This window comes from Schistocerca americana, chromosome 5, assembly GCF_021461395.2.
Source record: "Schistocerca americana isolate TAMUIC-IGC-003095 chromosome 5, iqSchAmer2.1, whole genome shotgun sequence".
NCBI lineage: Eukaryota > Metazoa > Arthropoda > Insecta > Orthoptera > Acrididae > Schistocerca > Schistocerca americana.
The window spans coordinates 449,013,340-449,041,007 of NC_060123.1; the positions used below are offsets into that span (position 1 = coordinate 449,013,340).

The window sequence follows — 27,668 nt, forward strand, 5'->3', positions numbered from 1 at the left end:
GCTTTCGTATGGTAAGTCACATCATCTTTGTTTTTAAATATATTTTTCCCGCGTGGAACGTTTCCCAATTATATTGTTTATGACTTCATATTTTCTTAATTATGATAGGTAAGTGGTTCTTACCCCCACAGCAATTATTGCCCAACAATAACCAAGTTTGGTTGAAACCGGTCCATTGCTTTAGGAGGAGATGTAAATACGTACATACATACATTTTTATAATGTTTGGATGTTGTGACAGTCAGCAATTCAAACTTTAAATTTTAAAGTAAGTTTTCTTTTACCTAATTATCAGTCATTCATCATGTTAGAAAACAATGTCAGTCACTGTTGGCTCAAATATGAGATCACAGCTTCGGTTCATAATTATCATGACAGTAGTACTGTGGGAAAGAATCATTGACACAGAAAGCACTTTTGACTTATTTAACACAGAAAGCACTGTTGACAATGTGAACTCTCCTCTGTCAAATTCCTTTTAAAACAAAATATATTCCATCAGTCTCAAAATTTTATTCCTCACACATCTACTAACACAACTTGTATAAGAATATTTTGCAGCTGAAGTCTTTTTATAATGTTACTATCCTGTGACAGGCAAATGGAGTCAGCAGACACAAAGTTTCACCACAGTTTTATGACACAGTATCTGTAATCATGGGATGAAGAATACTTTTAGGCTTATAAAATGACAAAACCTATACAATTGTAAAATATTAAACAATCAATTTGGCTGCTGGCGTCTACCTTCAGGATCAGAGTGCTCTTAATGTTTCACCCCCCCCCCCCCCCCCCTTCTCTTTTTTACTGGCAGGATCCAACATGGCTTGAAATATTCTCTATATCATAATAGTGGTTCTTGTACTGTCTGAGGTAGGGAGAAATACAACATGATTGGAACAAATTTATGGCCTTTTTTCTGAAGTCACAGAAAACAAAAGTATTATGATCAACAAAGTTCGTGGTACATATCAACAATGAATAATAGCAACAAACTCCAGAGGTTCTGTGCAAACATACCTGATGACCAAACTGGTTGCAGGGAAATGCTAATATTCGAAGTCCTTTTGACTCTGCATATTTCTCATGAAGTTCAACTAGCTCTTTGTAGTGTGTTGCCGTATATCCACATTCTGATGCCACATTCACGATAATACACACATGCCCTCTAATGACAAACACAAAAACAGTTGAAAATATAAGGTAGATTTCATTAAAGCAGACAGCAAATGAAACAAAAGCGAGTTCAATACACTTACTAAAATCTGCATAAAACAGAATCTGTATATGATGCCAACCTCCCTTTTCTGAAAAAGTGTCTCAGAACTAATCAGTTGTCAGTGCTAAATATTTTTGCAGAAAATGGTAACACAGATATAGAAATGAATTCTCAGACTAATAAGTAACAATAAAATATAATTATACAAGAATTAAACTTTCTTATAGTAAGACCACTCTGTTCTGTAGTGGCAGTCATTCATTGTTTAGTTACTACAAGCATGGGTAAGTATTTTAAAACATATTTAATTAAACTATGTGCCTTGGTGATACTTTGTGGATAAGTCAGGCTACAAAACCAAATTTACAGTGTTCTCTCTGAGACTGATGCTGAGATTTGTACTGACACTGGACTTAACTTTCAGCTCTACAGCAAGAAGCATACCATGTAGCACCACTGTCCAGATTCCATGTCACACTTGAGATCTCTTTGGATCTCCTTTCTTTAGTATTGCACAGTTGACAGACTACTTCCATTCTTCTGGGAATCCTTTCTCTCCTCCAAATTAAACAGATTAGAGGGTCACTTTCCCTTGTAGAATATCTCTTCCCTCTTTCAGCATCTCTGCAGGTATTCCATCAATTCCTGGTGCCTTTCCTCTCTTCAGCACTTTTATGGCTTCTCCTACCTCTTCCATGGTTAGCAGTTGGTACTGTTACTCTATCTTCTCTGTACAATTCTTCTCCTTCTCCTCCTTCAAATGTGGTTGTTGCAATGTTGTTGATAGTGTCACCCACAATTAGGAGATTATCAATATAGTTTTTTCATTACAAAATTGTTAATGCTATCATGATCACTTGTTGACAAACTGCCTATAGGCTGCTGTCTCGGGTTCTTCGGCCGACATTCGTTTGACGATTTTTCTAACACTCCACCAGCACGAGTGGCTGGCACTGTCAAAGCTACACCCTCCTTTGCTGGTGGTGGACTGGAGCTGAGCTCGCGGCTGCAGACTATATGTACCTGGCACTCCAACGTCCAAGGGCTTCTCTGCAGTCATTTCTCCTCTTGCTACCTGCAATGTTCATTCACTGCAGCATGGGAAGCCAGCATCCATTTACCTTGAGGCTTTCTTCTTTCTTGTTGAAGCTATTCCCGTGTTTCTGTATTTCTATAGCTTCTCTGAACAACTGGTGTGATAGTAGTTCTCTACAGCCAGAACTTCCATGTCGGCAAATCTTACTACGTGGTCGGTCTCATACAGTGTTTGCTCAATTTCTCCACCTGCTCCAACCTGCAATTGGTTGGTTTAAGGATTAAAGGGACCAAACTGCAGAGGTCATCGGTCCCTTTTTCCAAAATACTAAAAATACCCACAGAGGATAAAAAATGTTCAACAGAATAGGAGACAGACGACACAGAACAAAAGAAACATAGACAAGGAGCAGACAAAACGAAATAAAATCACACGGAGTGTGACGGTGGTTGGCCGACCATAGGAACAAAAAAAAAGGGAAAAGCTAACCACCAAAAACACATTAAAAATTTAGTTTAAAACCGTAGGCCAAAGGCCAGAATCAACACAAAACAATAAAATAAAACAGAAACACTCAGATTAAAGAATAAAAACTCCCTGCCCTAATAAAACGTAAAACTAAGGCAGCCATAACAGGGTCATCAGATAAAACAGCAGGGAGCGTATCAGGCAGCGCAAATGTCTGCCTGACCACAGCTAAAAGGGGGCAGGCCAACAGAATGTGGGCCACTGTCAAAGCCGCCCCGCAGCGACATACAGGAGGGTCCTCCCGGCGCAGTAAATAACTGTGCGTTAGCCGGGAGCGGCCAATGCGGAGCCGACAAAGGACGACTGAGTCCCTGCGGTTGGCTCGCATGGATGACCGCCACATAGTCATCGTCTCCTTAATGGCACGGAGTTTATTGGGTGTGATCCGATCGCGCCATTCAGCGTCCCAAAGCGCAAAAACTTTTCGGCGGAGGACTGCCCGCAAATCAGTCTCTGGGAGGCCAACATCCAGAGATGGTTTACTCGTGGCCTCTTTCGCCAGGCGGTCAACATGTTCATTGCCCGGGATACCGACATGACCGGGGGTCCACACAAAGACCACAGATAGGCCGCAACGCGCAAGAGTATGCAGGGACTCATGGATAGCCATCACCAGACGAGAACGAGGAAAACACTGGTCGAGAGCTCGTAAACCGCTCAGGGAATCGCTACAGATAACGAAGGACTCACCTGAGCAGGAGCGGATATACTCTAGGGCTCGAAAGATGGCGACTAGCTCAGCAGTGTAAATGCTGCAGCCAGCCGCCAAGGACCGTTGTTCGGAATGGTCCCCTAGAGTTAGCGCATACCCGACACGACCAGCAACCATCGAACCGTCGGTGTAAACAATTCCAGAGCCCTGATACATGGCCAGGATGGAATAAAAGTGGCGGCGGAAGGCCTCTGGAGGGACCGAGTCCTTCGAGCCCTGTGCCAAGTCGAGCCGAAGGCAAGGGCGAGGAACACACCACAGGGGTGTACGCAGAGGCGCCTGGAAAGGAGGTGGAACAGGGAAAAACCCAAGCCCGCAGAGAAGCTCCTTGACGCGTTCGGCGATCGGACAACCCGACCGGGGCCCGACGGTCCGGCAGATGGACGACCGACTGCGGGAACAGGACACGGTAATTTGTATGCCCGGGCAAGCTAAAAACATGGGCAGCATATGCAGCCAGTAATTGTTGGCGTCGTAACCGCAGTGGAGGGACACCTGCCTCAACAAGGATGCTGTCCACAGGGCTGGTGCGGAAGGCACCAGTGGCAAGTCGGATCCCGCTGTGTAGTATTGGGTCCAGCACCCGCAACGCAGAGGGGGATGCTGAGCCATAAGCCAGGCTCCCATAATCCAGACGGGATTGGATTAACGCCTGGTAGAGCCGCAACAGGGTAAATCGGTCGGCACCCCAGCGGATGTGGCTCAAGCATCTCAGAGCGTTTAGATGCCGCCAACACGCCTGTTTAAGCTGCCGGATATGAGGCAGCCAAGTCAACCGGGCATCGAAAACCACCCCCAAAAACCTGTGTGATTCCACCACTGAAAGAAGTTCGCCGGCAAGATAAAGCTGCGGCTCCGGGTGGACAGTGCGTCGGCGGCAGAAATACATTACGCAGGTCTTGGCTGCCGAAAACTGGAACCCATGAGCTACAGCCCAAGACTATGCCTTGCGGATAGCACCCTGTAGCTGACGTTCAACAGCTGCAATGCCAGTAGAGCTGTAATAAAGGCAGAAGTCGTCAGCATACAGGGAAGCAGAGACAGAATTTCCCACGGTCGCAGCGAGCCCGTTAATGGCTATTAAAAACAGGCAGACACTTAAAACAGAACCCTGTGGCACACCGTTCTCCTGGACGTGGGTGGAACTATATGAGGCTGCGACTTGCACACGGAAGGTACGATACGACAGAAAATTTCTGATAAAGAGCGGCAGAGGGCCCCGAAGACCCCATCCATGAAGCGTAGAAAGGATGTGATCACGCCATGTCGTATTGTACACCTTCCGCATGTCGAAAAAGACAGCGACCAGGTGCTGACGGCGGGCAAAGGCAGTACGGATGGCCGACTCCAGGCTCACCAGATCGTCGGCGGCGGAGCGGCCTTTACGGAACCCAGCCTGAGACGGAGCCAGAAGGCCCCGAGACTCCAGTACCCAAGTCAAGCGCCGGCTCACCATCCGTTCGAGAAGCTTGCAAAGAACGTTGGTGAGGCTAATGGGGCGGTAGCTGTCCACCTCCAAAGGGTTCTTGCCTGGTTTCAGAATGGGGATAACGATACTTGCCCGCCACTGCGACGGAAACTCACCCTCGACCCAAATACGGTTGTAAAGGTCGAGGAGCCGTCGCTGGCAGTCCACTGAGAGGCATTTCAGCATCTGGCAGTGGATGCTATCTGGTCCAGGAGAGGTATCAAGACAAGCGGCAAGGGCACTGCGGAATTCCCACTCACTGAATGGAACATTGTACGATTCTGGATGGTGGGTGCGAAACGAAAGGCTCCGACGTTCCATCCGCTCTTTAATGGAGCGGAAGGCCTTAGGGTAATTCGCAGAAGCGGAACTCATAGCAAAATGCTCTGCTAAGTGGTTTGCAATGACGTCGGAGTCAGTACAAACTGCTCCATTCAGTGAGAGCGCAGGGACGCTGACAGGTGGCTGATAGCCATAGACGCGTCGAATCTTGGCCCAGACCTGCGATGGAGTGACATGGAGGCCAATGGTGGACACGTACCGCTCCCAGCACTCCTGCTTGCCTTGGCGGATAAGGCGGCGGGCCCGCGCACGCAGCCGTTTGAAGGTGATCAGGTGTTCAATGCAGGGATGTCGCTTGTGACGCTGTAGCGCCCGCCGGCGATCTGTAATCGCTGCAGCAATCTCAGGCGACCACCAAGGCACAGTCCGCTGCCGAGAGGACCCAGAAGAACAGGGAATGGCAGATTCGGCGGCAGTAACGATGCCGGTGGTGACCGATTGAACCACCGCATCAATGTCGTCATTAGAGAGAGGCTCAAGAGCGGCAGTGGAGGAGAACAAGTCCCAGTCAGCCTTATTCATAGCCCATCTGCTAGGGCGCCCAGAAGAGTGACGCTGTGGTAGCGACAGAAAGATCGGAAAGTGGTCACTACCACACAGGTCGTCATGCACACTCCATTGGACAGACGGTAAGAGGCTAGGGCTACAGATTGAAAGGTCAATGGCGGAGTATGTGCCATGCGCCACACTGAAGTGTGTGAAGGCACCATCATTTAAAATCGAGAGATCGAGCTGCGACAATAAATGCTCAACGATGGCGCCTCGACCTGTTGCCACTGACCCACCCCACAGAGGGTTATGGGCGTTGAAGTCGCCCAATAGCAAGAAAGGTGGCGGCAATTGGGCTAGCAGCGCAGCCAGGACATGCTGCGAGACATCACCATCCGGTGGAAGGTAAAGACTGCAGACGGTAACAGCCTGTGGCGTCCACACTCGAACAGCGACAGCCTCTAAAGGTGTTTGGAGAGGGACATACTCGCTGTGCAGAGTGTGAAGGACATAGAGGCAGACGCCACCCGACACCCTTTCATATGCTGCCCGGTTCTTATAATAACCCCGATAGCCACGGAGGGCGGGGGTTCGCATTGCCGGAAACCAAGTTTCCTGAAGAGCAATGCAGAAGAAAGGGTGAAGGCTGATAAATTGTTGGAGCTCAGCTAGATGGTGGAAAAAACCGCCGCAGTTCCACTGGAGGATGATATTGTCCATGGCTGAGAAAGGCGTGAAAGGACTGGGAAGGCAATTTACGCCGCTTGTTCACTCACTGCCACCGATTCAGTACCCGTACGAGAGGCATCCATGGCGTCTGAGGGACCAGCGAGATCAAGGTCCTCAGCGGACGCTAGAATCTCGACTTCATCCTCAGACGCAGAGCGCGAAAGGTGTGATGGGGTTGGTGCCATCGCAAGTTCTTTGGCCTTAGAGGTCTTTCTCTTGGACTTCTCTCGCTGAACCTTGGGTTTCACCGGCTGGGAAGGCTTCACCGATTCAGTCTCCGGGACAGAGGAGGATCGTGAAGCCCTCCGCCCGGCCGCTGGTGAGGACTTATGCCACTGGCGGCCGTCATCCTTCCCGCTGGTGGAACCCTGGGAAGGGAGGGTCCCAAGGGAACTCTTACGGGCGAGAGTAGCCGAAGAAGTTAGATGCTTCTCCGGCTGAGAAGCGGGGACAGACGTCCCCGACGAGTGGGAGGAGGTTGCTCCTGAGGTAGGTGGTGCAGCAGCAACCAGTTGGGTAGAGCCCCCCATGGGCAAGGGGGCAGGAGGAGTCTTACTGCTTATCGAGCTGGCTGGAAGACTCGAAACTGATGGGGCTAGCACAGTTGTTGTAGCAGCTGCATAAGAAGATGTCATTCTCACAGGATGGAGTCTGTCATATTTCCTTTTGGCCTCAGTATAGGTCAGCCGGTCCAGGGTCTTATATTCCATGATTTTGCACTCTTTCTGAAAGACTTTGCAGTCAGGCGAGCAAGGGGAGTGATGCTCTCCGCAGTTGACACAGATGGGAGGCGGGGCACATGGAGTATCGGGATGAGATGGGCATCCACAATCTCGACATGTGAGGCTAGAAGTACAGCGAGAGGACATATGCCTGAACTTCCAGCACTTAAAGCACCGCATCGGGGGAGGGATGTAGGGCTTGACGTCACAACGGTAGACCATCACCTTGACCTTCTCCGGTAATGTATCACCCTCGAAGGCCAAGATGAAGGCACCGGTAGCAACCTGATTGTCCTTCGGACCCCGATGAACGCGCCGGACGAAATGAACACCTCTACGCTCTAAGTTGGCGCGCAGCTCGTCGTCAGACTGCAAAAGTAGGTCCCTATGGAAAATAACTCCCTGGACCATATTTAAACTCTTATGTGGTGTAATGGTAACGTGAACATCCCCCAACTTGTCACAAGCAAGTAACCTGCGTGACTGGGCGGAGGATGCCGTTTGTATCAGTACTGACCCAGAGCGCATTTTGGACAAGCCCTCTACCTCCCCAAACTTGTCCTCTAAATGCTCGACGAAGAACTGAGGCTTTGTGGATAGAAAAGACTCCCATCAGCTCTCGTGCAGACTAAGAATCGGGGCGAATAACTATTACCTCCATCCTGAGACTTACGCTCCTCCCACGGCGTGGCCAGAGAGGGGAACGTTTTCGGATCGTACTTTTTGAGCATTAAATTGAGCCCGAGAACGCTTAGAGACTGCTGACGGCTGGCCGCCAGCGAGAGATGATGTACTACGCTTCATTGCGGGTCATCCGCCCTGATGCCACCTACTCCGACCAAGGGCCCTCCCCACGGGCGCCACCCAGCCGCAGCAATAGCCACCTGGCAGGATGTCCATTGCCAGGAGTCCTGATGCCCCAGGGAGACGGGCATCTACTCCTTGGCATACGTGGGGAGTTAACGGCGCAGGCATCAGTAGAGCGATCCCTGTGTTGTCAGGGGGCTACAACCAATAGGGTACATGGCGGCCCCACCACAACGGACTGGCTACCGTGCTGGATCTTAGGTGCAAAAATGTCCAAGGTCGTCGTCGCAGTTAAAAGCAACACTGCAGAGTGCAGCGTGGTAATCGTACCCAGTGACGTATCCCCGCCCAAGAGACGGAAAACGAGCGGGACACCATTGCAACGATGAAAAAGTTGGCTAAAGGTCTCAATGCACGACGGATACAGTGCACCATGTAAGGCGCCCTTCCCCAATTGGCTCGCTCTTCGGAATAATTTAGAAAGATGGAGGTCAAACCCGAGAGGGGACCATCACATAAGGCCGAAACATGTGAGACTCCTTTTAGTCGCCTCTTACGACAGGCAGGAATACCGCGGGCCTATTCTGATCCCCGAACCCGCAGGGGGGGCTCCAACCTGCAATATCGCTATGTTCCTTGATCCTGGTGTTCATTGATCATGCAGTCATTCCGACAAACTTCTCCGCATGTGCATGGTATGCAGTATATTCCCGACATTGCAAGTGGGTCCCTTTTTTCCTTTGCCGATCTAAGACACTCTTTGATCTCCTTTGTCGGTTTGAAAATAGTCTTTATGCTGTGCAATATACAGCCGATTCTGTCTGTCACTCTGGGAATGATTGGCAGAAAGGCCATACCTGACATTTCTTTTTCTGATTTGTCACTTTGCTGAGTGTTTGGCTCTGTTACAGCTCTAATATAACTTGTGGAGTACCGATCGCTCCTCAGAACACTATCCAGGTGTTGCATTTCGCATCTGAGGTGCTGCAGCTCACATATTAGTCCTGCTCATGCTACGAGTGTATTAATCGTGCCTCTTTTCTGTCTCGGGTGGTGGTTTGATAGTTTGTGCAGGTATCGGTCCATGTGTACCAGTTTTCGAAGCGTGCTGTGTCCCAGGGTTTCACCATCTTTTGTGACCCGCACATCTAGAAATGGTAGTTTTTTGTCCTTTTCTACTTCCATGGTGAATTTTATGTTGGCATGAGGCTGTTCAAGCATCTTATGAAGTCACCGAGCTGTTCTTCGCCATGACTCCACACAACAAAAGTATCATCGACGTATCTGCACCACACCTTAGGTTTACAAGTTGCCCAGTCCAGTGCTTGTGCTTCGGAATGTTCCATGAAGAAGTTGGGCACCACTGGACTAAGAGGAATACCCATGGTGATGCCTTCCAGCTGTAATAGGTCATGGTGAGACATGCATGAAACGACTTTGTGATGTCTTGTGGGAAAATGGAACAGATATGCTCCAGAGTGTCACTGAGTGGCACTTACATGAACAAAGAAACAACATCACAGCACCTCAGACGTGAAATGAAACACCTGGAAAGTGTTCTGAGGAGCAATGGGTACTCCACAAGTTATATTAGAAGTGTAACAGAGGCAACCACTTGGCGAAGTGACAAATCAGAAAAAGAAATGTCTGGTACGGCCTATCTGAAAAACATTACCAGAGTGATGGACAGAATCGCCCATATATTGCACAAACATGGCATAAAGACTACTTTAAAAACGACAAAGAAGATCAAAGAGTGTTTTAGATTGGCAAAGAGAAAAAGGGACCCTCTTGCAATGTCGGGAATGTACCGCATACCACGCACATGCAGAAAAGTTTATGTCAGAATGACAGGATGATCAGTCAATACCAGGATCAAAGAACATAAGAGACATTGCAAGTTTGGGCAGGTGGAGAAATCAGCCATTGCAAAGCACGCACTGTGTGAGACTGACCACATAGTAAAATTCACTGACATGGAAGTTCTGTCTATAGAGAAGAACTACCACACCTGTTTGTCCAGAGAAGCTATAGAAATACAGAAACATGGGAATAGCTTCAACAAGAAAGAAGAAGGACTCGAGGTAAATGAATGCTGGCTTCTCATACAGCAGCGAACGACCATCACAGGTAGCACCGGAAATGACCACAGAGAATTCCTCTGACATTGGCGAGCTAGGTGCATAGACTGCAGCTATGAGCTCAGCTCCAGTTCACCACCAGCAATGGAAAATGAAGCTTTGACAATGCCAGCCACTCATGCTGGTGAAATGTCAGAGACATCATCAGATGAACGTCGGCCGAAGAACCCGAGACAGAAGCCAGTGGGAAGTTTGTCAGTTTTTCCATTCCTCCATAGCTTTCATTTCATCTCTTATCATTTGTCCTGCTTGACCTTTGATTGTTGGTTGGTTGGTGGGGATTGGAGAAGGGACCAAACTACATGGTCATCAGTCCCTCCAACCTTGGAATTACTAAAACCGATAAAACCTCACACTATAAGAGTGAACTACAATGGCCATAAAATTACAAATTATTGACTGAGAAGTAAGGAAGGAAGAAGGCGGAAGAAGAGAGGAGGGAAAGAAAGTGACTAATGACAGGGACATGAAGGAAGAAGCACAGGTAGACAAGATAGACACTCAAGATAAAACAGACACCATAAAGAAGGGAGTGGGAAGGCAGAGGGCAGGAGTGAACCACAAAGCCCAGTCAAAGCCAGTCCAATCAGAGTGAGGGTGGAGTAAGATGGCTTGCCATCCCTTCCACCCACTGGTAAGGCTTAAGGTTCCACCCTTAAATAAAGCAATAAAAAAACCCATCACAAAGAAATCGTAAAACTAGATCAGTTACTGAGGCACTGTCAGCTAACGCCAGAGGTAGCGAGTCAGGAAAGCTAAAAGACTGTCGCACGGCGGCAAAGTCAGGACAGTCCAGTAAGAAGTGAACCACAGTCAACATCGATCCACGATGACAGAGAGGGGGGTACTCACGATGGAGGAGATAACCTTGAGTCAGCCAAGTATGGCCGATGCGGAGCCAGCAAAGGATGACAGACTCTCTACGAGAGACCCGTAAGGAGGACCGCCACGTAGTTGTAGAATCCTTTATCGCCCTGAGCTTGTTCAGTGGAGAAAGAGTGTGCCATTCTGCATTCCAAAGTCCCAAAACCTGAAGGCGTAATGCCACGTGAAGGTCTATTTCTGGAATGCTAATAGCAAGAGATGGCCCATTAGCAGCCAATTTAGACAATCTATCAGCAAGTTCATTGCCAGGGATCCCAACATGGCCTGTGGTCCAAATGAAAATCAGTGAGATCCACGTTGATCAAGGAGAGAAAGGGAGTCCTGGATAACTATGACCAACGGGTGGCAAGGGAAGCACTGGCCAATAGCTTGCAAACTGCCCAAGGAGTCACTACAGATAGTGAAGGACAGACCTGAGCAGAGGCGGAAATGGACCAGTGTGTGCACGATTGCTACCAATTCTGCAGTAAAAACACTACAACCATCTGGAAAGGAACAAAGTTCTGTGTGTCTCGTATAGGTGTAAGCATAACCAGTGTGACCAGCAACCATGGAGCCATCAGTATAAATCACTTCTGAACGCTGGAATGAACTGAGGAGACAGTAGAATTGGTGGCAAAGGGCCTCTGGAGGGACAGAATGCTTTAATTAATGGAGAGATTAAGACGGAGCTGTGACAGATACACACCACAGAGGGGTACGTGCATGAGCACAGAAAAGAGGCAGTAAAGGGAAGTGCTGGAGCTCAGAAAAGAGCGACTGAATGCAGGCAGCCATGGAAAGCCCACATCATGGCCGCTGCCGCCGCAGGAGGTTGATCTCCATGTCTGGATAAAGGAGACCATAATTATGGTGCTTTGGGGTGCAGCAAATGCAGGCGCATAAGATATCAGCTATTGTTGGCGCAAAACTCAGTGGTGGAATCCCTGCCTCTGCGAGCAGGCTATTCACAGGGCTAGTCCGGAAGGCACCAGTCGCAAGTCGTACCCCCACAATGGTGGATGGAGTCTATTATTCACAATGTCGAAGGTGACGCAGAACCATAGACAGGACTCTGTAGTCTAAACAAGACTGGACCAGTGTTTTGTACAATCTCAGGACAATATAGCGGTCTGCACCCCAGGTGGTATTGCACAGACATCTAAGAACATTGAGATGTAACCAGCACACCCTCTTCAGCTGGCGAAGATGAGGGAGCCATGTCAACCGGGCACTGAAGACCAGACCCAAGAAGCGATGGGTGTCCACCATTTCACGGGATTGGCCATCGAGGAACACCTTCCTCTCCTTCCACAACAGCAAAACTGTTTCAAATGTCAGTTGCATACCTGTCCTTGTCATCTTCCAGTAGATCTGCATTTATTTTTCCAGTCTGCATCACTTCTCCTGCAGTTTCTACATTCTTTCCTTTCACAAATAGTTGTCAGCACAAAACATTCAATAGATTACTACAGTTAAATTTAGTATACTTTCAGATAAAACCACCTTTCCCTCAGTGCATGCTGGTGCTGTCGTACCAGTCACCGAAATTTATGATAGTACTGTACTGCGGTGTGGATTGAGAGGTGCATACAATAGACAGACTTAAAAATTTCATTTAACAATAGCACAGTGTGTTATCTGAAATGGTTGTTTTAATGAAACAATGTGACAATAACATCACGAAATTTCACATTTTTTCCCATTTGCATGTAGAATCATTATGAAAATGACAGAAGAAGTTGGTGAAATCAGGTTTATGTTTATCACTAACTGGCAATGGTGGCTTCTCCTAATTTGTTACAAAACTGGTATCAGATTTCAGGAGAGCCATAATTTTGCTAGCTAGATAGCACTAAATCCAGGCATATTACCTGCATAACTACATGTTAATGCTGGAAATGAAGTTCCTGACCAATTACAGTTCTGTACTACTTTTCACCACACGATGGGAGTCACTGTGATGCAGCTTTTAAATACTCATTGAAAGCATAAGGGAAACTTTAAGACCTGTTAACACTTTACAGATCATCATTCTCCCTTGCATTTAAACAGTAATATTCACGTGTGACACCAACAGAACAGAACTTCCACATTACATGCACTGAACATTCTCTGTCAAGATATTTTGTCATTGACACTCGAGGTCATGTCAGGGTCTATAGATGGGCACATGATCCTCCAGTTCAGTTTTAACCTTTTCTCAGGATGGTTAACTCCACTGACTTAATTCACTGGTTGGTTAATAACTGGGGTGTTCAACTTAACTGAATTTTCTTTTGCACTTACGTTTTTTTACTCCATATCATTATTTCTTATCCGTTACTAAGACAGAAGTAAGAAACAAAAATGAAAAAGAAGCCACCACAAAACAGTACCAAAATTGACAGAAAAATAATGTGAGAATTTTCTACGAAAATAACACAGAAAGTGGTAATTTTTTGCTGCTTCTTTATTAATTAACTTCATCTTTCAAAATAAAATAAAAATGACGAATTTCACTGACATTCTATGATTACTTCAAAGGAAGGCAATGACAATGGAGATTACCACATAATGTTAAAGGTACATATTTTCCAAACCATTTCTGGTAAATGCTAGAATGGTTACTTCATCAAAGCTACAGCAGTCCACCTGTCTTATCGTCACAAAAATACATTGTATATCCTGTGTGTTTGTATATTTTGAACTATTTATTTTCATTGTATTATGGCAGCAAAACATACACCATTGTGTGATGATCTCCGTTTGAATACATTGTGTGATGATCTCCATTTGTATAAATAAATCAAATCAATAGCAGAAATAGAAACTAGTTCCAAAACACCCTTTAGGTGGAAAACAGCATTTTTGGGTGAAGTTGAGAATAGCAACACCCATACTGATCAAATGTTGGTTCATGTAAGCTCTATTTGAAAAAAAAAAAAAAAAAAAAAAAAAAAAAAGTTTTATTTTTTGTTGTTTCAAACAAAATTTTGGAGTTCTGGCATTAAAAGTATATGGGACATTAACAACAGATCAACTGGTCAATAATCAAAATAAATACCTATATTTTTCCAATGACACTTCTTTGCCATGAATATCATTGGCTGTGAATTCATAGATGGATGTGGCATTTTTCCAATTGTCCATTTTTGAAACTGCCTCAACCTGTATGAGAGAGAAATGCATTCCCATAATTATCTCTATAAAAATACTAAGTTGTAGGTGATAATAAGTGAAAGAAAGTGTTTCTACAGAATATTTCGCAAGAACACTTCTATTTCACAAACTTTCACAGTTAGACTAGCAAACATTAATGGTGAAAGTGTGGCCAACTCCATAACAGACATTATTTTTATCTTTTGTTGCACTTTAAACAACTTGCTGCCTTGTTCCACAGCTGCGAGCAAATAATTAAAAAGCAATTGCATCTATACATAAAACGTGAGAGAGAGTGCAGTAATTTATTCCTGGTGGATAAATTTGTAATGAACAGCTAAAAGCATTCTGGTTATATGGCACACATCATATCTGCCAATCTCTACAGTAAGTGGAAAAGAAGCTGGAACTTTAATATTACAGGTACTGCTGAGAACACAGGTAGTCATGTGGCTTTGGTGTCACTTCTGACTTCAAGGCTGCAACATCAAGCAATCTCTCAGGAACATCATCACTTGAAATTAAGGAAGGGGGGAAATGCATACATGCTTTTGTAGTGATAGTTACCACTTACATCCCCACCAAAGCAGATCTATTAAATGTGTCAATATCAGTCAGCAATCAGGTGAGCTACCAGTCTGTCATGGTTTACATTCAGTTTTTACTGGGCATGAATTTGCAACTTTCTTTATGTCTAAATGTTCATGCCTATACTAATAGACGTTTGTGAGTCATTTAAAGGCCGTCCACATTGACTAGTCCTAAATCTGCATCCACAAGACTTCAATTCATATCATCAGTTATTAAAACTTTGTAAATTATTTTACAGTTTCATGCATCTTGTAGCGGACATCAATTGTTTTTCTCTGTTGAAGCCCACACACTCAACTTTGAAGCTATGGTGTTAATCAATGGCTGGAGTTATATTACCAATCCTCACATCAAAATTCATTTCATTTTGTGTCTAAATAGTTGCATACCATTTTTTTTAAATATGGCACTCTTGAAAAAAAATTATAATCAGCTTGGCAAGTTTTGCAGACAAACATCCTAATTTATATTCTGGAAAATTAAAATGTGCAGCAAGTTTAAGATCAAATTTTAATACAACATAGTCGGCATATTTTGCAGGTTATAAGATTCTGTCATTACTGAAACAGCATTTTGTGGTATTTGTTATGAGACATGTGCAACAATAGGAAGCCAAATGACATTGTGTAACAAACTGTCATCACATGTTACATGTTGTAAAGTGTTGGTCATATGGTCCATTTATCACAAGCATGTCAATTCACCATAGCCTATAGTTAATTATGTCATCATGATACACTCACCTCTACAATAACTATTGTTAAGAGTGTAGTTATGCTTGACACATACTCAGACAGACTCACTGATTTCTTACTGTATATTTTTGTCACATGTGATCCACAGAAATGAAATGAAGAAGATAACGACGTAAATGTCTTAGAACAGCCTACACATCACTTTCTGACAGCTTCTGTAAAACTCTCCTTTATTGCAAACAAAACACATGGCTTAAGCATAAGGCAGTTGCTGGTAGGATGGAAAATAGTATGCTTCAGTAATTGCTATTTGTGAATAGCAGCGAGATCCCAGCTACAGATATCTTCATGAATAGGCTTCAAAGTCCAGGATTTGAAGTTCTCATCACTTCAAAAGTTTTCATACTTATTTTCTTACTATTGGCTTTATTACTATAACTTGTACAGGAACCAGATTACAATTTATTAGAGAAGAGTAACTGATTGTAGTCAAATTAAATCAGGAAATGCTGAGGGCGTTAGATTAGAAAACTAGGATTACCAGGCAAATTTTGCTACATGGGCTGCAAGGTAGCAGATGACAGCATAGGTAAAGAAGACAATGCAGTCTAGCAGCAGGAAGAAAAGGTTTTCTGGACAATAAATAGATGTTAACATTTAATAAAAATTTAAGTATTCTGAAGTGTTTTCTGAAAGTACTTGTCTGGAGTGTACCTAAGTAAAAAGCAGACAAACAGTACAAGCAAGAAGAGTATAGAAGCCTGGCAAATGTGGTACTACAAAAGTTGACTAATAACGAGGTACTGACTGGTACAATGCGACTAAAAGAATGATACTCACAAAACAAAACTTATGTCATTCATGGCCACTTGTTGACAAATTGCCTATTGGCTCCTATTTCTGGTTCTTTGGCCGACATTTGTTCAAAATTTTTCTGACGTTTTGACAGCACGAGTGGCTTGCGATGTCAAAGCTCCATCCTCCATTGCTGTTGGTGGACTGTAGTCCAGCTTGTGGCTGTAGATTATATGTACCTGGCACACCAACTTTCAAGAGCTTTTCCGTGGTCATTACCACTGTGGTACTTCCCTTGCTACCTGCAATGTCACAGGAGTCTACGATCCAGTCATCTTGAGGCTTTCTCTTTTTTTGTCTGAGCTATCGTCATGTTTGTATATTTTTATAGCTGTCCTGAACAAGTGGGTGTAATAGCTCTTCTCTATGTTGGCTAATTTCGCTATGCGGTCAGTCCCACACAGTGTGTGCTCCACCACATCAGATTGCTCTACATGCCCCAATCTGCAATGGCGCTTATGTTTGGTGCTCCCAGTGTTGATTCATCGTCCAGTCATTCCAACATAGACTTTTCTACATGTACATGATATTTGGTATATTTCCAACATTGCAAGTGGTCCCTTCTCTCCTGTGCTGATATGGGACAATCTTTGACCTTCTTTGTCACTTATTAATACCCTTATGTCGTGTTCGCACAATACATGGCCAACTCTGTACAATACGTGGCCAATTCTGTCAGTCACTCTGTAATCGACATATCTGTTTCTGAATGTTTGAGTCTGTGACACTTATGTAACTTGTGTAGTACCCTTTGCTCCTCACATCTGAGGTGCTGCAGCTCACACATTCCGTCTTGCTCACATCAAGAGCATCTTTATCATGCCTCTTTTCTGGCCCAGGTGGTGATTTGATAGTCTGTGCAGGTATCTGTGTGTGTGTGTGTGTGTGTGTGTGTGTGTGTGTCGGTTTTTGATATGCACTGTGTCCCAAGTTTTCACCATTCCTCACGGCCAACACATCTAGAAAGTGTAGCTGTTCATGTGCTTCTAACCCCTACCATTTCTAGGTGTGCAGATCACAAGGGATGGTAAAAATGTAGGCCACAGCGTGTTTCAAAAACTGACTGACACACACACAGACGCGCACAAGCGCGCGCACACACACGAACGCACGCACAGACACACAGACACCTACACAACCTATCAAACCCGAGCCAGAAAAGGAGCCACATTTAACACACTCACAACACAAGCAAGGCAAACACGTGAGCCGCAGCACCTCAGATGCAAGATGCAACACCTGGAAAGTGTTCTGCAGAGCAATTGGTGCTTCACCAGTTATATAAGACTTGTCACATAATCACTCTGCGAAGTGACATCAGAAAAAGCAGTGCCAGGGACAGCCTTTCTACCATACAATTCCAGAGTGACCACCAGAATTAGCCGTATATTGCACAAATATGCTGTAAAGATTATTTATAAACCAACAAATTGTATCATAGAGTGTCTCAAATGGCAAAGGAGAGAAGGGGCCCACTTGCAACATTGAGAATGTACCAAATACTACGTAAATGTAGAAAAGTCATCAGTGCAGACTTTTACCTACAAAGTCATTATTACTGTGGACTTAAGCATTTATGACAACCTGATAATAATGTTATGAATATAACAGAGGGAAACATTCCACGTGGGAAAAATGTATCTAAAAACAAAGATGATGTGACCTACCAAACGAAAGCGCTGGCATGTCGATAGACACACAAACAAACACAAACATACACACAAAATTCAAGCTTTCGCAACCAACGGTTGCTTTGTCAGGAAATAGGGAAGGTCAGGGAAAGACGAAAGGATGTGGGTTTTAAGGGAGAAGGTAAGGAGTCATTCCAATGTGCGGATGGATGTGTGTGTGTGTGTGTGTGTGTGTGTGTGTGTGTGTGTGTGTGTGTGTGTGTGTACCTGTCCTTTTTTCCCCCCCTAAGGTAAGTCTTTCTGCTCCTGGGATTGGAATGACTCCTTACCCTCTCCCTTAAAACCCACATCCTTTCGTCTTTCCCCCTCCTTCCCTCTTTCCTGACAAAGCAACCATTGGTTACGAAAGCTTGAATTTTGCGTGTGTGTATGTGTGTCTATCGACATGCCAGTGCTTTCGTTTGGTAAGTCACATCATCTTTGTTTTTTGATAATAATGTTAATATGACATAAAATACTACAGTAAATTCTGAACGATCACTTCTTTCACATGGTTCAGTTGCATAAATTATAAACAGAGAATGATCTAAAATAGTCCTGTACTCTATGAGAGCTCAACTAAAGTGAAAGTAACACTGGCCTCAAGGTATATCCTGTAATGGAAACTTCTGAAATATGATTCAATGGACAAGGTAACTGAGAAAAAATGTCAACACAAGGATGAGAAGATTGAGTTTTAAAAGTCTGGGGGGAAGCTGGACACTGACTGGAAAGATAAACACTAACAGACACAAAGCCTTCCACCATACCCAATATCTGAACATTTTAGTAAGATGTAAATTAAGTCATAAGTCAGAAAAATCACAGTTTCAAAAACTTACGACAGGTGCTGCTCTAGATGAAAGAAGTCTTAAGGCACAAAAAGCTGTTCCAAACACTTGCAAACTTGGAATGAGCATTTTACACTACTTCCTGCCTAAGGCCACTGTACTAGAGATGGTTGAGCTTTGTACAATTTCCTGTATAAAACACAAAAATGAAGAGTCAAATATGTCTACTTTTTAGGATGTGCAATTCCGTAAAAAATGGTAATAAATAAAATACAATAAAAAAATGGGCAGCAAATTAAGACTTTACTTACGAGGCAGTTAAACAAGAATAAAATTAATTTCCAAATGTATGAGTGTCTAAGAATTACATTTCTGTAACCTGGACATAAGTAAATGATGTATAAGTACTAGTTTTTTGCAAAGTGCTAACATTAAATCTGTCACATTTCTAGAGGTGTACAGCTTTACAAAAGGCAACTTCATGTCCAGTTCTGTGCAGAGGCAAATAACACTAAAAAGATATATATCTAAAAACAAAGATGATGTGACTTACCAAATGAAAGCGCTGGCAGGACGACAGACACACAAACAAACACAAACACACACACAAAATTCTAGCTTTCGCAACCAACGGTTGCTTCGTCAGGAAAGAGGGAAGGAGAGGGAAAGACGAAAGAATGTGGGTTTTATGGGAGAGGGTAAGGAGTCATTCCAATCCCGGGAGCGGAAAGACTTACCTTAGGGGGAAAAAAGGACGGGTATACACTCGCGCGCACACACACACACACACACACACACACACACACACACACACACACATATATCCATCCACACATATATAGACACTAGCGGACATATTTAAAGAAAAAGATATATATCATCACATGCCTCTCATTAACTGCAAGTGTCCTCTCCTTCATACATACATAAATTCATTCATGCATAGTATTCTATAGATCCCATCAAGAAAAAGAATTTTCAGGAATGTGGAACGAATCAAGATAGACATTAACAAAAAATTATCTGCATATTGTATCAACAGCAAATTATCACTGCACTGCTTAATGCTATTCATTCTTCAGACAGTTACCTTTAATCAAGTAGATCACAAAAAGCTGCTACTTTGAAAACAGCTGCTGCTTCCTCAGTTATACTAGACAGTTGCTGTTTGCCTTTATTGGGACTGCAATATTACTTGATCATAATGGCATTTTCAAAGAAAAGAGCCCAATTTACTATATATTAGTACTTGTCATGCAGCTAATAAAATTTTTCAATCTCTGAATCTTGATACTCTGATATTTTGGAGAAAAGTTGCTAAGGAGATACATTTTCATTTTTATTTTGAATTGGTAGCAATATCCATTTTCTTGCTTTATGTTAGACAGGAGGTTACTGAATACCTTTCCACCATAATATATGACAGCATTCCGAATCCCAGACAAGGGGGCGAAGCCTACATGAAAATTATTTTTGTGTCTATCAAACAATGGAAAATCCAGGATGGAATGAAACAATACCAGAGAAGGAAAGTTGCTACTCACCATATAGCAGAGATGCTGAGTCACGATAGGCACAACAAAAAGATTCACACAATTGTAGCTTCCGGCCATAAAGGCCTTTGTCAGCAGTACAGTGTGCTCCCTGCCGCCGTTGGATAAGCAGCTGAGCAGCAAGTCGTATACTCCTAGCTCACTCGTTTGTTACATAGTTTAATTCTTAATTTCTTTGCGTGTTTTTGGTACTTGCATTGTTTAATTCATAAATTTCGGGCGTATTATAGTATTTGAGAGTTGTAGCATCGTGTTTTAGTACCTGAATAGTGTAATTTCGCTTAGTCTCCTTCCGCAGCCGAGCAGTGTCAGCAGTGCGCAAGTAGCAGCATTACTGCATTTACTAGGCAATCTTGTATTTTAATAACCGTTTAAATTTTGTCGATTTGTTTGCGCTCTCTGTAGATTAGTTCAGACGTTCTTTGCAAAACAGTTTTTAGCATGGATAGGGACTGCAACTGCTGTGTTCGGATGCAGGCTGAGTTGGCATCCCTTCGCTCCCAGCTTCAGGCAGTGTTGGCTTCGGTCACACAGCTTGAGGCTGTTGCCAATGGGCATCACTGTGGGGGTCCGGATGGGGGTTTGTCGGGGACGGCCAGCTCGTCCCATGCATCCCCTGATCGGACTACGACTGTGGTTGCCCGGGATACTGCCCGCGTTGAGGCTGATCCCTCACCTGTGGTAGAGTGGGAGGTCGTTTCAAGGTGTGGCAGGGGGCGAAAGACATTCCGGAGGGCTGAACGGAAAGCCTCTCCAGTTTGTCTGACGAACCGGTTTCAGGCTCTGTCTCAGGCTGATACTGATCTTCGGCCTGACATGGCTGCTTGTCCTGTTCCAAAGGTTGCCCCTCAGTCTGCAAGATCCGGGGGGTCACAGAGGGTGGGCTTACTGGTAGTTGGGAGCTCCAACGTCAGGCGCGTAATGGGGCCCCTTAGGGAAATGGCAGCAAGAGAGGGGAAGAAAACCAATGTGCACTCCGTGTGCATACCGGGGGGAGTCATTCCAGATGTGGAAAGGGTCCTTCCGGATGCCATGAAGGGTACAGGGTGCACCCATCTGCAGGTGGTCGCTCATGTCGGTACCAATGATGTGTGTCGCTATGGATCGGAGGAAATCCTCTCTGGCTTCCGGCGGCTATCTGATTTGGTGAAGACTGCCAGTCTCGCTAGCGGGATGAAAGCAGAGCTCACCATCTGCAGCATCGTCGACAGGACTGACTGCGGACCTTTGGTACAGAGCCGAGTGGAGGGTCTGAATCAGAGGCTGAGACGGTTCTGCGACCGTGTGGGCTGCAGATTCCTCGACTAGCGCCACAGGGTGCTGGGGTTTCGGGTTCCGCTGAATAGGTCAGGAGTCCACTACACGCAACATGCGGCTACACGGGTAGCAGGGGTTGTGTGGCGTGGGCTGGGTGGTTTTTTAGGTTAGATGGCCTTGGGCAAGTACAGAAAGGGCAACAGCCTCAACGGGTGCGGGGCAAAGTCAGGACATGCGGGGACCAAGCAGCAATCGGTATTGTAATTGTCAACTGTCGAAGCTGCGTTGGTAAAGTACCAGAACTTCAAGCGCTGATAGAAAGCACCGAAGCTGAAATCGTTATAGGTACAGAAAGCTGGCTGAAGCCAGAGACAAATTCTGCCGAAATGTTTACAAAGGTACAGACGGTGTTTAGAAAGGATAGATTTCATGCAACCGGTGGTGGAGTGTTCGTCGCTGTTAGTAGTAGTTTATCCTGTAGTGAAGTAGAAGTGGATAGTTCCTGTGAATTATTATGGGTGGAGGTTACACTAAACAACCAAACTAGGTTAATAATTGGCTCTTTTTACCGACCTCCCGACTCAGCAGCATTAGTGGCAGAACAACTGAGAGAAAATTTGGAATACATTTCACATAAATTTTCTCAGCATGTTATAGTCTTAGGTGGAGATTTCAATTTACCAGATATAGACTGGGACAATCAGATGTTTAGGACGGGTGGTAGGGACAGAGCATCAAGTGACATTATACTGAGTGCACTATCTGAAAATTACCTCGAGCAATTAAACAGAGAACCGACTCGTGGAGATAACATCTTGGACCTACTGATAACAAACAGACCCAAACTTTACGACTCTGTATGTACAGAACAGGGAATCAGTGATCATAAGGCCGTTGCAGCATCCCTGAATATGGAAGTTAATAGGAATATAAAAAAAGGGAGGAAGGTTTATCTGTTTAGCAAGAGTAATAGAAGGCAGATTTCAGACTACCTAACAGATCAAAACGAAAATTTCTGTTCCGACACTGACAATGTTGAGTGTTTATGGAAAAAGTTCAAGGCAATCGTAAAATGCGTTTTAGACAGATACGTGCCGAGTAAAACTGTGAGGGACGGGAAAAACCCACCGTGGTACAACAACAAAGTTAGGAAACTACTGCGAAAGCAAAGAGAGCTCCACTGCAAGTTTAAACACAGCCAAAACCTCTCAGACAAACAGAAGCTAAACGATGTCAAAGTTAGCGTAAGGAGGGCTATGCGTGAAGCGTTCATTGAATTCGAAAGTGAAATTCTATGTACCGACTTGACAGAAAATCCTAGGAAGTTCTGGTCTTACGTTAAATCAGTAAGTGGCTCGAAACAGCATATCCAGACACTCCGGGATGATGATGGCATTGAAACAGAGGATGACACGCGTAAAGCTGAAATACTAAACACCTTTTTCCAAAGCTGTTTAACAGAGGAAGACCGCACTGCAGTTCCTTCTCTAAATCCTCGCACAAACGAAAAAATGCCTGACATCGAAATAAGTGCCCAAGGAATAGAAAAGCAACTGGAATCACTCAATAGAGGAAAGTCCACTGGACCTGATGGGATACCAATTCGATTCTACACAGAGTACGCGAAAGAACTTGCCCCCCTTCTAACAGCCGTGTACCGCAAGTCTCTAGAGGAACGGAGGGTTCCAAATGATTGGAAAAGAGCACAGATAGTCCCAGTCTTCAAGAAGGGTCGTCGAGCAGATGCGCAAAACTATAGACCTATATCTCTTACGTCGATCTCTTGTAGAATTTTAGAACATGTTTTTTGCTCGCGTATCATGTCATTTCTGGAAACCCAGAATCTACTATGTATGAATCAACATGGATTCCGGAAACAGCGATCGTGTGAGACCCAACTCGCCTTATTTGTTCATGAGACCCAGAAAATATTAGATACAGGCTCCCAGGTAGATGCTATTTTTCTTGACTTCCGGAAGGCGTTCGATACAGTTCCGCACTGTCGCCTGATAAACAAAGTAAGAGCCTACGGAATATCAGACCAGCTGTGTGGCTGGATTGAAGAGTTTTTAGCAAACAGAACACAGCATGTTGTTATCAATGGAGAGACGTCTACAGACGTTAAAGTAACCTCTGGCGTGCCACAGGGGAGTGTTATGGGACCATTGCTTTTCACACTATATATAAATGACTTAGTAGATAGTGTCGGAAGTTCCATGCGGCTTTTCGCGGATGACGCTGTAGTATACAGAGAAGTTGCAGCATTAGAAAATTGTACCGAAATGCAGGAAGATCTGCAGCGGATAGGCACTTGGTGCAGGGAGTGGCAACTGACCCTTAACGTAGACAAATGTAATGTATTGCGAATACATAGAAAGAAGGATCCTTTATTGTGTGATTATATGATAGCGGAACAAACACTGGTAGCAGTTACTTCTGTAAAATATCTGGGAGTATGCGTCCGGAACGATTTTAAGTGGAATGATCATATAAAATTAATAGTTGGTAAGGCGGGTACCAGGTTGAGATTCATTGGGAGAGTGCTTAGAAAATGTAGTCCATCAACAAAGGAGGTGGCTTACAAAACACTTGTTCGACCTATACTTGAGTATTGGTCATCAGTGTGGGATCCGTACCAGATCGGTCTGACGGAGGAGATAGATAAGATCCAAAGAAGAGCGGCGCGTTTCGTCACAGGGTTATTTGGTAACCGTGATAGCGTTACGGAGATGTTTAATAAACTCAAGTGGCAGACTCTGCAAGAGAGGCGCTCTGCATCGCGGTGTAGCTTGCTCGCCAGGTTTCGAGAGGGTGCGTTTCTGGATGAGGTATCGAATATATTGCTTCCCCCTACTTATACCTCCCGAGGAGATCACGAATGTAAAATTAGAGAGATTAGAGCGCGCACGGAGGCTTTCAGACAGTCGTTCTTCCCGCGAACCATACGCGACTGGAACAGGAAAGGGAGGTAATGACAGTGGCACGTAAAGTGCCCTCCGCCACACACCGTTGCGTGGCTTGCGGAGTATCGATGTAGATGTACACACATGCACACGCACTGGTTTCAGCTCTCCGAGACTGCAGACGCGTGTGTGTGTGTGTGTGTGTGTGTGTGTGTGTGTGTGTGTGTGCTGCTGACAAAGGCCTTTATGGCCAGAAGCTACAATTGTGTGAATCTTTTTGTTGTGCCTATCACAACTCAGCATCTCCACCATATGGTGGAACGAATCAAGTTGCAACTCAACTTTCCTTCTCTGGTATTGTTATTTTTGTGTCTACTATTGTGGTTGTATAAAACAAAGTTCACCTGAAACTGATTTTAACTATCAGCAACAAAAACCATCCAGGGAAGTTAACGTTCTAGATTTCTTATATAATGTGCATTATTGGTGGCTGAACTGTGATATTTAACAATACAGATGGTGAGTCTTATAAACTCCGCAGCACACCGTTGCTCTGTTACTTATTGTGTCAATATACTGAAACTGAATGAAAAACACTGTTGAGGAGGGTGAAGCTAATATGGTTAGTTTTCGACGTGACGGAGGTAACAGTGGCTGTCTTGGTGAGGAATTGCTGTACCATTAATACTCCAGTACTTTTACACAAGCCTCTCATGCCCCCTCTGTGATGCAGCATTGAATGGTACGGGAATGTCGCACCAATCAGCCCACCATGGCACAGGCAGTGAACTTGCATGGGGCTCACTGAGTAGGACAGTGGGATGAGAAGTAGGGAGTGGGGAGGGAACAGAATACAGGATATGGCAGACAATGGAGATAGCACTCCCATCTTGGGAGTGTCAAATCAATAAAAAGGAATAAGAGGGACGATATGTTTGTCTCGGATGGAAGAACGAGGGGAGGAGGATAAAAACAGCTATAAAGGAAAGCTATAGTACTGTAGGTTTGGCGAAGTATGCCAGCCAAGAACAACCGAATGTCCTCCTGGTCACATCAAGGAGATGAGGGGCACATCTCCAATCATTATGAAACACTGGTGACATAATCAAGTCAATAAAATGGTAGTAGTAAATAAGGTAACACCTTTAGGTTAAAACAATGAGGGGTGTAGAATTTAATTAAAATGTGGGGTCAGGCCAATCCATCCGCCAGGTGCAACCAGAAATACTCCGGAGCTGAGATTCCACTGGGAAATGACCAGCCACCGCCACTCAGGGTCCACCAAGACCATACTGCCTGACCTCCAAATAAAATTATACAACACAATGTTTGATAAATGTAGAACTGGATTTGCTGCTTGGACACCAATAGCTAAAATTAAGGGTAATGTGTCAATTAGATTCAGTGTTTGTCTTATTGTGGCAAAAGTGGCGCACATAACTAAAATGTGCATCACTGATAAAGGGACACCACTACTACTGTACGGTGGAGCAGCTTGTTAAACAATGTATTCAAAGGGGCCAGGCTAGTATGGCTGCTGCAGAGTTGGCAAATAATCTTACATTCTTGAGGGGACATTCTGCATAGAGACATCCACACAGTTGCAAAAGGTTTCACTATGTGCAGCTTGTTAAACTAGATGCTTTCTGTGCAGAGAAAGGAAGAGAGAGAGAGAGATTTTTTTTTTTTTTTTTTTTTTTTTTTTTTGGTAGGGTTTAAGGGCGCTCAACTGCTGAGGTCATTAGCGCCCAGTCACTGGTGTTAGAGCACAAGGAATCTGCTAAAACTCAAGGGGATGGGGGACATCAGAAGGACCTGACAAATATGGAGATTAAATAAGTAAAAAGGTTAAATGTCTTTGGTCAAGCCAGTTAAAGTTATAAAACGCAGAATACGAGCAGCTGCTCGAGCGTCATCAGCTAAAACATCCGGTAAGGTAGATGGCAGGGACAGGACAACACGAAATTGACTAAAACGGGGACACGACAATAAAACATGGCGCACCGTTAATGCCTGACCACAAGGGCACTGCGGGGCTGGGTCACCGGAGAGCAGGTAGCGGTGGCTAAACCGGCAATGCCCAATCCGCAACCTGGTCAGAAGGACCTCCTCGCGCCGAGATGGTCGGGAGGAAGTTGTCCAAGCAGTTGGGAGCGGTTTTACTGCCCGGAGCTTGTTTCCTTGGAGGGATGACCAAGCATCCCACCACAAGGACACAAGCCTCTTACATACATCCCCACAAACGTCAGATGACGGGACACAATGGGAGGCTGGCCGAGGCTGGAGGACTGCAGCCTTGGCTGCAGCATCAGCAGCCTCATTCCCAGGCACTCCTACATGTCCGGGAACCCACAGAAAGCTAACAGAACCGCCATTATCAGCGAAAGAATGGAGGGACTGCTGTATCCGTTGAATCAAGGGATGGACCGGATAGGGAGCCCCAAGGCTCTGAAGAGCACTGAGTGAGTCAGTGCAGAGTACATACGATGAATGGCGGTGGCGGCGGGCATACTGAATGGCCTGATGGAGAGCAAAAAGCTCAGCCGTAAAGCTGGAACATTGGTCAAGGAGCCGGTATTTAAAGGTGGCGGTCCCGACGACAAAGGCACAGCCGACACCATCGTCAGTTTTGGAGCCATCGATGTAAATAAAGGTGTGACCGGCAAGTCGAGCACGAAGTTCGACAAACCGTGAGCAATACACTGCAGCCGGAGTACCCTCCTTCGGGAGTGAGCTGAGGTCGAGATAAATACGAACCGGAGCCTGGAGCCAAGGTGGTGTCGGGCTCTCACCCTCTCTGAAGGTGGTAGGGAGGGCAAAATCCAATTGTCGAAGCAGGCGACGGAAGCGGACTCCGGGGGGCAGCAGGGCAGACACATACAACCCGTACTGACGGTCGAGAGAATCGGCGAAGAAGGACTTGTAAGAGGGGTGTTCGGGCATAGACAACAGCCCGCAGGCATACCGACACAGCAGTATGTCGCGCCGGTAGGTCAATGGTAACTCGGCAGCTTCAGCATAAAGACTCTCGACAGGATTAGTGTAGAAGGCTCCGGTCGCAAGACATATCCCCCGATGGTGGATGGAGTTGAGCCGGCGTAAGAGGGATGGCCGAGCGGACGAGTAGACGAAGCTCCCATAATCCAGCTTCGATC

The 27,668-nt window shown here is 45.1% G+C and overlaps 1 protein-coding gene across 1 annotated transcript in view; it reads right to left on the reverse strand.

Annotated features, from left to right (window-relative positions):
- Positions 1-27,668, reverse strand: part of LOC124615706 (probable phospholipid hydroperoxide glutathione peroxidase) — a gene marked incomplete in the record, with an annotated part of 56,840 nt that overhangs the window by 22,953 nt on the left and 6,219 nt on the right. Inside the window, 3 exon segments of the mRNA XM_047143749.1 lie at positions 1,021-1,168; positions 14,104-14,207; positions 18,852-18,989. Of these exon segments, the coding sequence (XP_046999705.1) occupies positions 1,021-1,168; positions 14,104-14,207; positions 18,852-18,929 (330 nt within the window).